This window comes from Vulpes lagopus, chromosome 7 (assembly GCF_018345385.1).
Source record: "Vulpes lagopus strain Blue_001 chromosome 7, ASM1834538v1, whole genome shotgun sequence".
Classification (NCBI taxonomy): Eukaryota; Metazoa; Chordata; class Mammalia; order Carnivora; family Canidae; genus Vulpes; species Vulpes lagopus.
Genome location: NC_054830.1, coordinates 11040628 through 11054678, shown reverse-complemented (window position 1 = coordinate 11054678; position 14051 = coordinate 11040628). Strand labels below are relative to the sequence as shown.

Sequence of the window (14051 nt, the reverse complement as noted above, 5' to 3'; positions counted from 1 at the left end):
AAGCCATTGGTTCCATGCTGTCACCTGTTGTGTGGGTATGGTTTTTGGTGATGAACAGCCCTGACTGACTTTAGCAAAATGGGAATTTGTTGGAAGGACATTATGGCAGAAACTGGCACACTTCTGAAAGGGTCTGGATAGTAAATACGTTGTCTGTTGTAACTACTTACACCTGCCATTTTTGGATAAAAGGAGCCACTGACAATGTGTAAATGAGTGAGCATAACTGTGTGCCAATAAAGCTTTGTTTATAAAAACAGGTTGCAGACTGGATTTGGCAAGTGAGGCATAGTTTGCTGACCACTGTTTATTTGGAGACTCTGGAATCATTGGGTGTTTAAACCACAGGTTTTCATTTGAATGGGTGTATGGGACTCAGTATATGCATCATCCCAGATCTACTTGGCCCTGTGTATTTAACCCTGCCTCAGTCACTTGCTATGCCAGTCCCATGGATAAAGCCCTCACTGCTGCCACGGTTATTATTGCACCATAGAATGAGGAGACTTGAGTTTGCTACTTAAGAACTTGGTGACTCTAGATAAGTCCCATATGATTATGTTTCCTGAAGCGTTAAGGGGAGAAATACTTTGAGGCTACACCCAAGTTCAGTGGGAAAGGTGTGATTGATTAGTCATGTCTGCTGTGGGCACCTGGGTAAGAGTGACATGGCACTCTTGCTAAATATTTGTGATCCTGTAACTAGCTGATCTTCAAGGTCCCTAATGGTCCTGAAAAGCTACAGTTCTGTGTCTGGATACTTCCTCAGGAACATTCTGGAGATGACATGATTATGTAAAATATAACAGTTTGAAATGGAAGTGTGGCCTCTAACTTAACAAATCTCCTACACATCTGCCTTTATGAAAGAGATGGGATAAGGCTCCTGATTCTCTGCTCATGATAGACATGTCCAGGAGGCAGTGACCATTGGGAAAAACAAACTAAATCCATAATGCTTTTAACATTAGCCTTATGTTTTAAGCACAGAGCAGATTCCAATACATACTTTTAACGTTTGACAACTGTTTATTGAACATCCATTATGTTGATCCAAGGCTTGTTTCTGCCCTCAATCCTGTAATCATCAGTGTCTCATCCTGGGTAAGAGTGGAGAATCAATTAGAAAGAATACTGGGGGTGGTTCTTTGGAATACATATGGGTGGGAGGTAGTGAGAGAAAGGGCACCCCAGCTTGGGGGAAATGGTGACAAGCAAAGCCTCAGAGGCAGAAGTGAGTAAGAGGACATTCATGCTGTTGGAAGAGTGAATTCACAGTTGGGGAGGTAGGAGATGAGTTTAGCTGATTGCTGGTACAGGGGGAATTATAAGGATGTGAGAAATCAAGATGTGGAGTTTGACCTTGATATCTTTTTTTTAATAATAAATTTTTTATTGGTGTTCAATTTGTCAACATACAGAATAACACCCAGTGCTCAATGTGGGGTACTGTTGTGTGTGCTTGAATGTTCTAGGTAGGTCAGGAGTTGCACATGGTGGTCAGAAGAGGGATGAAATGGGCAGGCAGAGAGGTGAGGAAGGAAGATAGTGCAAAGATGTAGACATAGAGGACAGGACTTGAGCCTGAAGAGTAACATGTAAGGGAAGGGAAGACAGATGTGAGAATTGTTCAAAGTCAGGCTATGCTGAACACAGTGCTTGGTAGCATTTGAAAGGAGATAAGAAGAAGGGAGTCATAGATAACTGCAGAATTCTGAACCTGTGGTCTGAGGATGAGGGTGCTACTTGAAAGAGGAACTGGGGAGAAAGACTCATCATTAGCCATGAATTTTCAATGATGGCAGATAGGCCCACAGGTTATTTCAGTGGGGAAGGATCAAGAGATCCCACTGAGATGGGGAGACATGAATCATAGACTTGGAAGGCAACACATTTGGTTCAAATTCCAACCCAATGCTCAATCCCGCTGGGTATCACTTAACCAACTGAGCCACACAGGCACCCTGCTATGTGGCATTTGACAAGCCTTTAAACCTCTTTGGGTCTCTATCACATTGTCTGCAAAATAGCAGAGTGACACTAGAGAATTAGCCATGGGTTCAACATGTTCTGATTCAGAGTGGTTAAAAGCTGAAGCCTTGAGAAGAAATAAATGGCTGGATTTTCTTGGAGAGAAGGCAGAGTCCAGGGCCTTGGGTAGGATCAGTTAGTAGGGAGAGACTCAGAAAAAGATGAAACAGCTCCATTATCCAAAGAGAGCCCATGAGCTAAAAGGAGAATGATGTCAAGGTACTAGCTTGCCAAGGAAGAGGAGTCTTGGAAAGAAAGAATGATTCTTGCTTTACTGATTTTCTAGGGGTTGGGAGGGAGTCTCTGGGAGATGGAAATGGATATGGTTCTCAGAAGAAGGTTATAACTCCAAGTGAAATTCAGGATCCAGTGAAATTTTGATTGGGGCGGGAGGTGGTGCATGGGTGTTGGTATATCAATGGAAAATCTTGAGCTTTATCCAGTTACATTTGCATAGGTATAATTCATAAAAGAAAGAAAAGGGTTTCAGTTGAAGATAGGAACAGTGGATATACTCTTAGGTTGTATTAATAAAGGTAGAGATTCCAGTCTGAGGGAGGTGAATGTTCACGTTACTGCTATGCCTTGTACTATGTTGTGGCTGGCTTGCTTTAAGAAGGGCAGGGACAGATAGAAAGAGGACTTGTATGAGGGGTGTGATGAAAGAGGAACTGGGTAACATTTGGCTTTGGGAAGACAAGATTTTAGGGGAGTGGTGAGAGCTGCCTCTAAATATCTGTGTGGCAGAGAGAGCCCTTGAAAGACAGCCCTCCCTGCCCTTTCTACTTTTACTGCAGATAGAGCCGTTTCCGAAGAGTGCTTTGGATTTCAGGATTCACTTTCCTTGGTTTTCCTTCCTGAACCAATTCTGCTTCCGCCATCCGCCGGGTCACCTGCAGCAAGAGGTGTAGTCAGCTTGGGGTTGGGTCCCTAGGGGAGCTGGTATGGTGGGCTTATAGGGAGAAGGTTAGAGAACAAGAGAGGTAGGTCTCCATTTCCTAAAATGGGAGACCTTTATTGCCTCTTCCTTTTTTTTAAAAAAAATATTTTATTTACTTATTCATGAGACAGAGAGAGAGAGAGACAGGGACAGAGAGAGACAGAGACACAGGCAGAGGGAGAAGCAGGCTCCATGCAGGGAGCCCTATGTGGGACTCGTTCCCAGGACTCCAGGGTCATGCCCTGGGCCAAAGGCAAGCACTAAACCGCTGAGCCACCCAGGGATCCCCTATTGCCTCTTCCTATGCCATAATCTCTACGGAATCATTGGTTGGACATTCTTGTTATGTTTTTTCTAATCCACCAGAAAAAGCACCTACTCATTAGAAGAAGACGAAGTTTGTTCAACCAAAGGCTAAAACTATGGATTTTTTTTTTTTACAGAAATTTATCTGTATTTCATCTAAATTATCTCACATACCCTGGCTTTGGAATTTCCTGCATAAGGGAAACTCATCCCTAGGACATGGTTATTCTAGTTTCTGTGTTGGGACCTATGTTGGACTTGGGGCTGGGGGCAGGAGAAGGGGAAAATGCAGAAAGTTTTGGAAGAGGCTTAGCCTTCTTGCTCAGGCTGGGTGAGGGTTTCAGGTACCATGTCCCCAACTCACCTCTGTCAGTAGCTCCAGGATGGGTCCTTTCCTCTCTGTGAACACATCAACAAGGGTCTGGATGAAGCAGGAGCCCTCTTTGTCATGTCTGTATGCGATATATCCTAAGGGTTCCAGAGAAGAGGGCTCAGAAGAGCTCTGATGGGAGTGGGAGGGTTGGGGTATGTGTGGTGCAAGAGGCCCTGCTAGACAGTGGGTCCTGGAGGAGTGTCTCAGGGGTCAGGAGTGGTGGGCAAGGAGGGGGAGCAGAAGGCCACCCTGTGTCATCTAGGAGTTCATACCCTCCACGGTGGAGTAGACATGGAGGATGTCCGTGTATGTTGGGATGGTTTGGGGACTGTCCTTTGTGATCATCACAATATCGTCTCCACTTACTGTTTCACCGGGGTCCCTTTGTTCTGAAACGTCAAGAAGAGGAAAAGGCACAGTTAGAGAAAAAGATGGGGAAAGGAAGTCAACCTAAGACAGCCTGGCAAACCAAGGCGTAGATGATGCTCTGGATCTAGGGTGAAACTGGATGTGTTCTTGGCTTTGTCCCCACCTCCTCGACAGGCCTGCACGATGTACACTTTAGGCTTGGCTCTTAGGGCCCGGCAATTCTTGTTGTTCAGAACCTTGAAGAGGTCTTCCAGCTCCACCATTTCTCCGTCCTCCCCTTTGAGGCGACCTTCCAGCCCATGTGCCATGAGCACCACAAAAGCACAGCTGATGAAGTCATCCCTGGCATCCATGGCCTGCTGAAATTTGTCCAGCTCTTCCTGGAATTGCTAGAGAGGAATGGCCAGATTCAGGTGTGGCCCCAGAGCCCATCTTCTGGGCCAGTCCCCTCCCTTATTGGCCTGGGGCTGACAGCACAATACCTGGGCGGTGGGGTCTCTCTTCATGGTGCTCTCAAATCCCAGCTGCTGGAACATGCGTTCCAGAGCATCCAGGTCTGCCTCTGAGCCTTCCCGAGCTTTGGTGACGCACAGTGTCAGGGCTAAGCGGGCGCCTGACATGTCGTACGCCTCCTGGGCCAAGAGTAGACAAAAATTATCAAAGGGATAAGGAAGTCAAGGTAAAGCAGAAGTTGTGGTCCAAAGAGGCCTGAGGTTTGGGTGGTTGGGTAAAATACAGGATGCCCAGTTATATTCAAATTTCAAATAAAAAAGTGTTTTTTTTTTTTGTATGAGTATGTCCCAAATAGTACATGGAATATACTTATACTATAAGATTATTTGTTGTCAATGTGAAATTCCAATTTGAATGGATATCCTTTACTTTTATTTGTCAAATCTGGCGAATTAACTGGGATCTGATTCTGCTTTAGCTCTGTGCGAACTTGGGCATCACTGCTGAGTCTCAGTTTTCAAACATAGACAACGGGAATATTTATGGGGGATTGTGAGGGTCCTTTCCAGCTATCACACTGGTGGCTTTGTCTCTCTTTCTGTCCTTCCCAAGAGTATTCCGTGCATCACTCTCTCACTTAAAGAGGTCTCAGAATTTCTGAAGCTACTACTAAGATCCTATCTTGTCCTGAGGAAAAAGGACATTGGGTTCAAAATTTCTTTTCTTATCTTGTCTTATCTCACTGTCAACCCTAGTGATAAGAATTTTTTGAGACAGATATAGCAGGGCCCCCCACCCCAGCTTGGTTTTCATATCTGTTTTATTCTCCATCTGAATGATTACAATGCACCTTCCAGCTCTGAACATGCATCATGATTTTTCACCTTCTCCACTATCTCTGAAATATTAAGTTCCTCACCTTCACTCTATCCAGATTCTCCCACCCCTCTCCCCGAAACTGCACCCAGCCCACCTCTTCCAAAGGCTGAGGATTGCTCATGTTTCCTCTGATTCTCAGTCCGTCTCTCAGCACTCTTGGTTGATCCTGGGGGGTCAAGAGAAGATAGTTTAAAGGTCTCCAAGTGAAGGCAGAGGGGCTCAAGGAACAGATTAGTTTGTCTATCTGGATTTTTGTGACTGAATAGAAACCCAGTGGTGGGGACTTGGTTCATTGGTTCATGGTCAGACCTGGAGAAGAGATGACAGTCTGTGAAGCATGGCTTTTCTAGTGTGACATTCCAGTGCTGTCTTCTGTCCTTGGATGCTCCCAGAACTCCTGCTAGGCCCACCCTAAAATGCCATCCCCCTGAAATTTCCCCTATCCTTCCCTAAGGACACTCACCAGCTTGTGACAGACTGGGCTGCCTGGCCCCCCTAACAAAGGACCTGGACTGATGAAGGAGAAAACAGCCCCATGTCCTCCTCTATGCTGCCCAGAACTGACCAGCTGGGGAGACATCAACAAGGAGATACTTTGGGATTGAGTTTACCATGAGAATGTCATCAAAGTGGGGAATACTGCTTTGGAACTGTTCTACTGTGTCTCTAATCCAAACAGATCAATCCACCTCCCTCCTCTACTTGAGCCTGAAAATCTGCCTGAGTTCTTCATTCTCGTTTCTGAGTTCTGTTTTACTCTATGGATGAACAGAATGACTTTTCCCATATTCTTGGAGTTTTCCCATCTCCTTGCTTTTTTTTTTTTATACTTCCTCTTCAGCCCAAATTATGTCTTTACTAGTCAAGACTCTTCTCTGCCAATTTGGATAGCTTCATGTCTACTATGCCTTCCCCCTGCCATCTACTCATCCATCCATGTACCCATCCATATATCTGTCTATCTGTCAAGTATTTTCTGGGTGCCTATTATTTGCCAGCCACCAAGAATAAACTGTGTAAGATGGACATGCTCCCTATCCTCATGTAGCTCTAGTCTGTGACAGAAATGAATATTAAATCTCTCTTGTTCTTAGGATGCCTGGTTACCTCAGTCGGTGGAATGCGTGACTCTTGATCTTGGGGTTATATGTTTGAGTCCCATGTTGGATGTAGAGATTACTTAAAGATAACATGTGAAAAAATCTCTCTTGTTCTCTTACACACACACACACACACACACACACACACACACACACACACACACACACGAGCTAGTGCCGTGAAGAAAGAGGAACCAAACAGTGAGAAAGAAAAGTCAAAGGGGTATGGGTTCTAGAGCCAGAATGAACTGGAATGAAGAATGGAATGGAATGAAGACTGGAACCGGAATGAAGTCTTTCCCCTGCCCCTTCCCAGCTGTGTGAACTTGAGAGGAGAATAACTCCTCTCCAAGACTCATTTTTCCCATTGGAAAAGGACCGTGAAAGAGCACTAGATACCTTACAGCAATGACACAGCAAGGGAGGTTTTATGATCCCTGTTAACCCATTGGAAGTCACCTCTCCCTTAACTAGACTCTCAGAGTCCTGCATGTTTATACTTATGTGACAGTAGTGCTTTAGATTCTTATTCTAGTGGCTGAACTGGCAGCTCAATTTTTAGGACCAAAAGTCTAATTTCTTTATCTCTGTCTCCATCAGGGTCACCAGTATGGGAATGGGCATAGAAGTAGTATCCAAGGAAATTTGTTAACAAATAATAAATAAATTAACAAATAAAGAAAGGATGGATGGATGGATGGATGGATAAATAGATGGATGGAAATTTCTTTAGTTCTGCCAAAACTGGCCAGGCCATCCGTTCATGCAGGGAGAGGGAGAGAATAAAAGAGAGAGAAGAGAGAAGAGAAAAAGAGGGGAGGAGAGGGGAGAGAGAGAGAAAGCTAGAATCTGCCAAATCACTTACTGATTTGAGAAATGGCTGTCTCCTCAAAGCCAGGCCAAGTCTTGCCACTCTGCTAACTGCCAACAGGGCTAGGCACCGAAGACAGGTCCACGTGTTATCTTGGAGAAGGGGCTGACAGTGTATCTCCAGAGGGGCCTGTGTATAAATTGAGCAGCACAGCCATCTGGCCCTTTATTGCAAGCCAGTTTTCTGTCGCTCAAGAAACCTTGTGATGGGAGAGACACACCCTTGGCACAGCCTTGGTGAGGAGATGGAACCAGACGCCCATGGAATGAGTCATGGTGAAGCTCAATCAACACCCCTTTGGCTAAGGAGGCCAAGGCGGAGCATTCAAATCAGCCAGGGCATTTATGCCAGCCCATCCACAAGGCAACCCTCAGGTCCGGCCCATCTGGCTGGAATACATCATTATTTCCATCATTATGCTCTCTTCCATCCTTTCTATATTCAACTAGGCAGATAATACCAACCTCACTTGTTTATTACTTCATCAAGTGTTCAACAGCCCCAAGAGGTCAACATTATTACGCCCACTTTGTAGATGAGGGAACTGAGACTCATAGAAGTGAAATGACTGCCCTGGGTCACCCAACCAATGATTGGCACAGTTGGCATTCAGCACCAGCGAGTATGATCCATCCACATCATCAGACTCAACTGCTGTCTTCTCTTTCTCGTGACCTTCTTCCTTGATTCTTTTTCAGCCTTAATTTTACTTCGCTTTATTTTAGATTTTGCTAGTAGATTTAAAGAGATATAATTTATTATTCATATACCAAACAATTCACCCATTTAAAATGTTTAATACTTCTTGAGGAACCTCCATACCTTTTTCTAGAGCTACCTTATGACCTAGCAATTGCATTACTATGTATTTGCCCCAAAGATACAAATGTAGTGATCCAAAGGGACGCTGCCCCCCAATGTTTATAGCAGCAACGTTTACAATAGGCAGACTGTAGAAAGATATGTTCATTGGCAGAATGAATATATATATATATATATGATGGAATATTACTCAGCCATCAGAAAGGATGAATACTTACCATTTACGTCAATGTGGATGGAACTGGAGGGTATTATGCCAAGTAGAATAACTCAATCAGAGAAAGACAATTATCACTGATTTCACTCATATATGGAATACAAGAAATAGCACAGAGGATCATAGGGGAAGGGAGGGAAAACTGAATGAGAAGTCATCAAAGAGGGAGAAAAATAATGAGAGACTCTTATAGGAAAAAAAAAGAAGGTTGATGGAGGGTAGATGGGTGGGGGGGATGGCGTAATTGGGTGTTGAGCATTAAGGAGCGTATGTGATTGGATGAGCAGTGAGTGTTATACGTAATTGAGAAATCATTGCACACTATATCTGAAACCATGTATTTTATGTTGACTAATAGAATTTAAATAAAAAGGGTATAATCTAATGATTTTTACTACATTAAGTGTTGTGCAATCATCACTGTAGCCCATTTTATTTATTTATTTATTTATTTATTTAATTTTTTTTATAATAAATTTATTTTTTATTGGTGTTCAATTTGCAAACATACAGAATAACACCCAGTGCTCATCCCGTCAAGAGCCCCCCTCAGTGCCCACCATCCAGTCATCCCCACCCCCTGCCCTCCTCCCCTTCCACCACCCCTAGTTTGTTTCCCAGGGTTAGGAGTCTTCCATGTTCTGTCTCTCTTTCTGATATTTCCTACCCATTTCTTCTCCCTTCCCCTCTATTCCCTTTCACTATTATTTATATTCCCCAAATGTATGAGAACATATAATGTTTGTCCTTCTCTGATTGACTTACTTCACTCAGCATGATACCCTCCAGTTCCATCCAGGTTGAAGCAAATGGTGGGTATTTGTCGTTTCTAATGGCTGAGTAATATTCCGTTGTATACATAAACCACATCTTCTTTATCCATTCATCTTTCGATGGACACCGAGGCTCCTTCCACAGTTTGACTGCAGCCCATTTTAGAACATTTTTATCACCTCAAAAATAATCCTGTACCCTTTAGTAACTACCCCCAATCTTCCTCCTATCCACATCTCCCAGCCCCAGGAAAACACTATTTTCTGTCTATAGGTCTCCTTGTTCTGGATATTCCATATGAATGGGATATGTATTTTTTTGTGTGTTTGGCTTCTTTCACTTAGCATAATATCTTTAAGTTTCATCGATGTTGTAGCATGTGTCAGTATTTCATTTCTTTTTAGTGGCTGAATAATATTCCATTCTATGGATATACCTCATTTTGTTTACCCATCCATCCATTAATGGATATTTGGGTTGTTTTCACCTTTTGGCTAGTATGAATGACATTGCTATAAACACTAGTATGTATACAAGTCTTTGTGTGGATGTATGTTTTTACTTCTCTTTGGCTTATATCTAGGAGTGGAATGTTCAGACAATACTGAAATGTATTCAGTAAAACCAGAACATTCCTATTAAATACTACAGCCACTGTAGAACACTGTAGAAAAAAAAGTAAATATAGAATTACCATTTAATACAGCAATTCCAGTTCTGTGTATTTATACAGAATAATGAAAATAGGGTTTCCAACAGATATTTGTAGACTAGTATTCAGAGTAACATTATTTGTGATAGTTCATTTTGTGGATAGACAAAATGTGGTGCACCTGTGCGATGGAGTATTGGTTAGCCAGGAAGGAAGAAGGAAGGACATTGCCTCCTTCTTAAGGCTATGAAATAAGTGAAATAAGCCAGACCACAAAAGGACAAATACTGTCTGATTCCACTTATATGAAGTCCCTAGAGTAGCCAGATTCATAGAAAGAGAAAGTAGAATGGTGGGCACCAGATGCCAGAGTCTGAGGAGTGGGGAGTTAGTGTAAATGGGACAGAGTTTCAGTTTTGCAAGATGAAAATGTTCTAGTGATGGATGGTGGTCATGGTTGTACAACCATGTGAATGTACTTAGTGCCACTGAACTGTACACTTAAAAATGGTGAAAATGGTAAATTTTGTTATGTGTATCTTACCACAATAGCAAAATAAAAAAACACCCTGAAACATTCTCATTCTCCCTTAATTCTTCCTTTTGTGTCAAGGTAGCCCAGGCACTAGACTTATTAGTTTTCCTGCAAATCCCCATCCCTGCATTGATCTACATATTTATAGCTGTTTGTTATGCATATCTTGGCTCATTTCACCAAATTGTTCTGTTACTTGCTTTGTTCACTTAATTATATGTCATTCTATATGGATCAAACTCAGTTTTGGTTTTCTTTTAAAACATTTTTCATTGAAGGGTGCCTGGGTGGCTGAGTTGAATAAGCGTCTGCCTTGGGCTCAGGTCATGATCTCAGGATCCTTGGATAGGGCTCACATCTGGATCCCTGCTCAGCGGGTAGTCTACTTCTCCCTCTCCCTCTTCCTTTTCCTCTTCTTGTGTGCTTTCTCTGTCAAATACATAAATAAAATCTTAAATTTTTTTCATTGAAGATAAACTATATGCAGAAAAGAGCACAAATTATAAATAAATGTGCATGCAACTCAATGAATTTTCACACATTGAACACACCAGGATTTGATCAAGGAAAAAGATGTGAATAGCTAGCTGCCCCTGGATTTCCTCTCCTGCTTCCTTTCTTGTCACTATCCTGCTCCTGCCTTCCCCAAACACTATCTTCATATAGAACACTGCAGATTAACTCTTCCTGCTATTGGGACTTTATATAAATGGAATGACATGATATGTTCTCTTCTGTATCTGGCATCATTCACTCCAACATAATGTTTGTGAGATTCAATCCTTTTTTTTTTTTTTTGATTCAATCCTTTTTGCATGCAGCTGTAGATTCTCAATCTTATTGTTTTATAACTGTATTTTTCAATCTTTTTTCATTATTGTCTCCTCACAATGATGGGAGAACACAGGGCTGGCTGAGGACACGGCACAAGCCTGGGACAGCACATTGACAAGCCCTTGAAACAGGCAGAGGGACATTCCTCTATGGACTCAACTGCCTCTATGTTAATACTTTGCTAAGGGCAAAAGGCAATCTTAGCCTGACCACCAGGATCCTGTAAGTCTACTTTAACATATTAAAATTCCTTTAGAAATTCCCTTTATCTCTAAACCCCCAAGATACATGTTGGCAATCATCCTCCAAGCACATGGCCCATCCATTTACATCTGAAGGGTCTCATGACTCAGGTTTTATTAGATGGTAATAAGTGACTTTTCCCAACAATAGCCCCCTCAAGGTCCTGGAAACCTTGCTTCCAAAATTCATTAGAGAGTACACTATCCTCAAATCCCTCCCATCTCCCAGGTATATAATCAGCCACCCCTCACAGGCCTGGGGGAAGCAGCTCTTCCTGCCCATGGGTCCTGTCCCTGTGCTTTAATAAAACCACCATTTTGCACCAAAGACATCTCAAGAATTCTTTCTTGGTCATCGGCTCCGGACCTCACCCCACCAAACTTCACCTATATTCCAAAACTTCATCAACAAGAAGCCATGTTAGACATTTTTCCTAGTTGTCCCTCCATGAACTTTAATACTATAGATATACTGTATATGTATCTATATGTCTGTCATGGATCTACCTATCTCTATCTATCTCTATCTCTATCTCTATCTCTATCTCTATCTCTATCTCTATCTCTATCTCTATCATCTCTATCTCTATCTCTATCTCTATCATCTCTCTCTATTTTGTATGTATATCTGTATATTTTTTACTTCCCTCAAGTCAGTTTGTCCCTGGGTAGGTAAAATATTGCTCTCATTGAGGATGTATACTTTATAGTATTCCACTGTGTGAATATATCACAGTTTATTTATCCAGTTTGGTATTAATGGATATTTGGGAGATTTCTGTTTTTTTTTTTTTTTGAGATTATGTGCCATGGTGCTATGTACATTAGTAAATACCTTTTAAAAAAACATACATACACATTTCTATTGGGTATACACTTATAAGTGAAAGTGCTGGATAATAGAGAAAATATATATAACTTCAGTAATTATTGCCAAACCATTTCCCAAAGGATTGTACGACTTTTATGTATATGTTATGTATACTTTTACCCTCCCATTAGCAGTCCCAAGAGGTTCCAAATCCAAGCCAACAATTAGTATTTTCCTTTTTTTTTCCATTTTAGTCATCCAGGACATTGTTGCATCATTGGTTTTATAAATTGCACGATATACCATAGAATAAATGGACAGTAATTTTTAAAGTCATTCCCTTGCTGATTGGACATTCAAGTGTTTCCAGTTTTGTTTTTTTGTTTTCTTTTTTTCCAAGGCACATAACCTTGCTATTTTCCATGAACAACTTGTACATTCCTCTTTAGGCACAAGATTGAAACTTTTCTGGAGAAGAATTCCTACATGTGAAATTATTGGTTTTAAGGGCATAAGGCATCAAAAATCTTGCTAAATTTTGGCTGCTAACTTGCCTTCTCAAAAGGCTTTAGTGATTTGCTTTCCATCTTAAATAATATATGAGAGAGTGCCCATATCCCTGTATCATCAGCAACATAAGCTAGTTTTATAAACTTCAGTTTCCTCTTATAAGAAATGAAGATTATCTTCTAGGACTGGTGGAGATCCAGAGAGATAGCTCATATGTAAAACACCCAGCAATGTTCCTTCTTGGCATATAGAAGAATGCTCTGCTTTCTTCTTTTCTATCATCCCCTCTTCCTCTTCCTGGTTATCCTCCTACTTCATTTAATTTATTCAGCAAATATTAACTAGATATTGTGTCTGATGCCAGGTCAACATTGGCAAATAAAACTCAGTAGTCTTTGTCTTTATGAAGATTACAATCTTATCTTCATCGTCACAATAGCATCCACAGGCGTTGCAAAGTGCATCTCTAGAGCTGTAATAAATATTAATTATAGAATGTCCCAGTCATGTGCTTTCTGTGCAGGGGTAGAGGTTGGTGGCTGTGTATGTGTAGCATGTAGGAAAGCATCCCCTCTCATGTTTCTTCACAATGACCCAGGTAAGTTTTGGTCATTCCAAAACGGGACAGGACAACACATCTGGGAGTACATGGAATCATCTGTGGAGGTGCCCTGGGAGACATATCATCATCTTGTTCTGTGATGGTGTAAAAAGCATATGTTGTTCATTGGAAGAGAAATAAAAACTAGAGAAAGACCTAATCGAAAAGTACCCAACATCCCATCTTCATCTCAGACCAAACATTTTAGCTAAACTATACTGCTACCACCTTCTGCCTTCTTAAAATCTCATTCTCTCACAGAGTCTGGTCAGCTAAGAAGATTGGATCTTAGGGGAAAGAATTGAGAGTATGGATATTTGCAATGGAGTGCTGAAAAATGTTTAACAACTGACTTGTTGTAAACAAACAAGTAAGCAAGCAAGCAAGCAAAGAAACAACACAAAGGAAAAAAAAGGCCTAATTTGCAGTGTTTGACAACTTCTATCATGTAAATATTCCCATGGTGGCTGATTTCAAGTTATCAACACAGCATCAGTGAATGTGGAGTTGGGATGAACTGGTTTCATCACACCACTGAGTGTCTTAGATGCCTTAAGAGGGTCCAGCTCCCCAAATTTCCTTGACTGATGAATGGATAAAGAAATAAATGGGCTATTACTCAGCCATCAAAAAGAATAAAATCTTGCCATTTGCAATGATGTGGATGAAGCTAGAGTGTACCATGCTGAGTGAATTAAGTCAGTCAAAGACAAATAGCATATGATTTCACT

General features: G+C 41.7%; 1 protein-coding gene across 1 annotated transcript; it reads right to left on the bottom strand.

The window, feature by feature from the left end:
• Window positions 1–1932: 1932 nt before the first annotated feature.
• Window positions 1933–7370, bottom strand: CASP14 (caspase 14). The gene is made up of 7 exons (XM_041763655.1): window positions 7317–7370; window positions 5446–5517; window positions 4502–4651; window positions 4183–4408; window positions 3923–4039; window positions 3642–3745; window positions 1933–2924 (listed from the first exon to the last, which is right to left on the bottom strand). The coding sequence occupies exons 2-7, from the start codon at window positions 5470–5472 to the stop codon at window positions 2820–2822; spliced, it is 729 nt and encodes a 242-aa protein (XP_041619589.1). The 5' UTR covers window positions 5473–5517; window positions 7317–7370; the 3' UTR covers window positions 1933–2819.
• Between the last annotated feature and the right edge of the window lie 6681 nt (window positions 7371–14051).

Excerpts from the sequence above, each read along its gene's own strand:
- CASP14 (XM_041763655.1), bottom strand. The coding sequence starts at position 5,472 with ATGAGCAATCCTCAGCCTTTGGAAGAG. Across the intron at positions 4,040-4,182 it reads CGTGCAGGCCTGTCGAGGAG|AACAAAGGGACCCCGGTGAA; the intron begins GTGGGGACAAAG and ends TTGACGTTTCAG. Across the intron at positions 3,746-3,922 it reads TGTCTACTCCACCGTGGAGG|GATATATCGCATACAGACAT; the intron begins GTATGAACTCCT and ends TGGAACCCTTAG.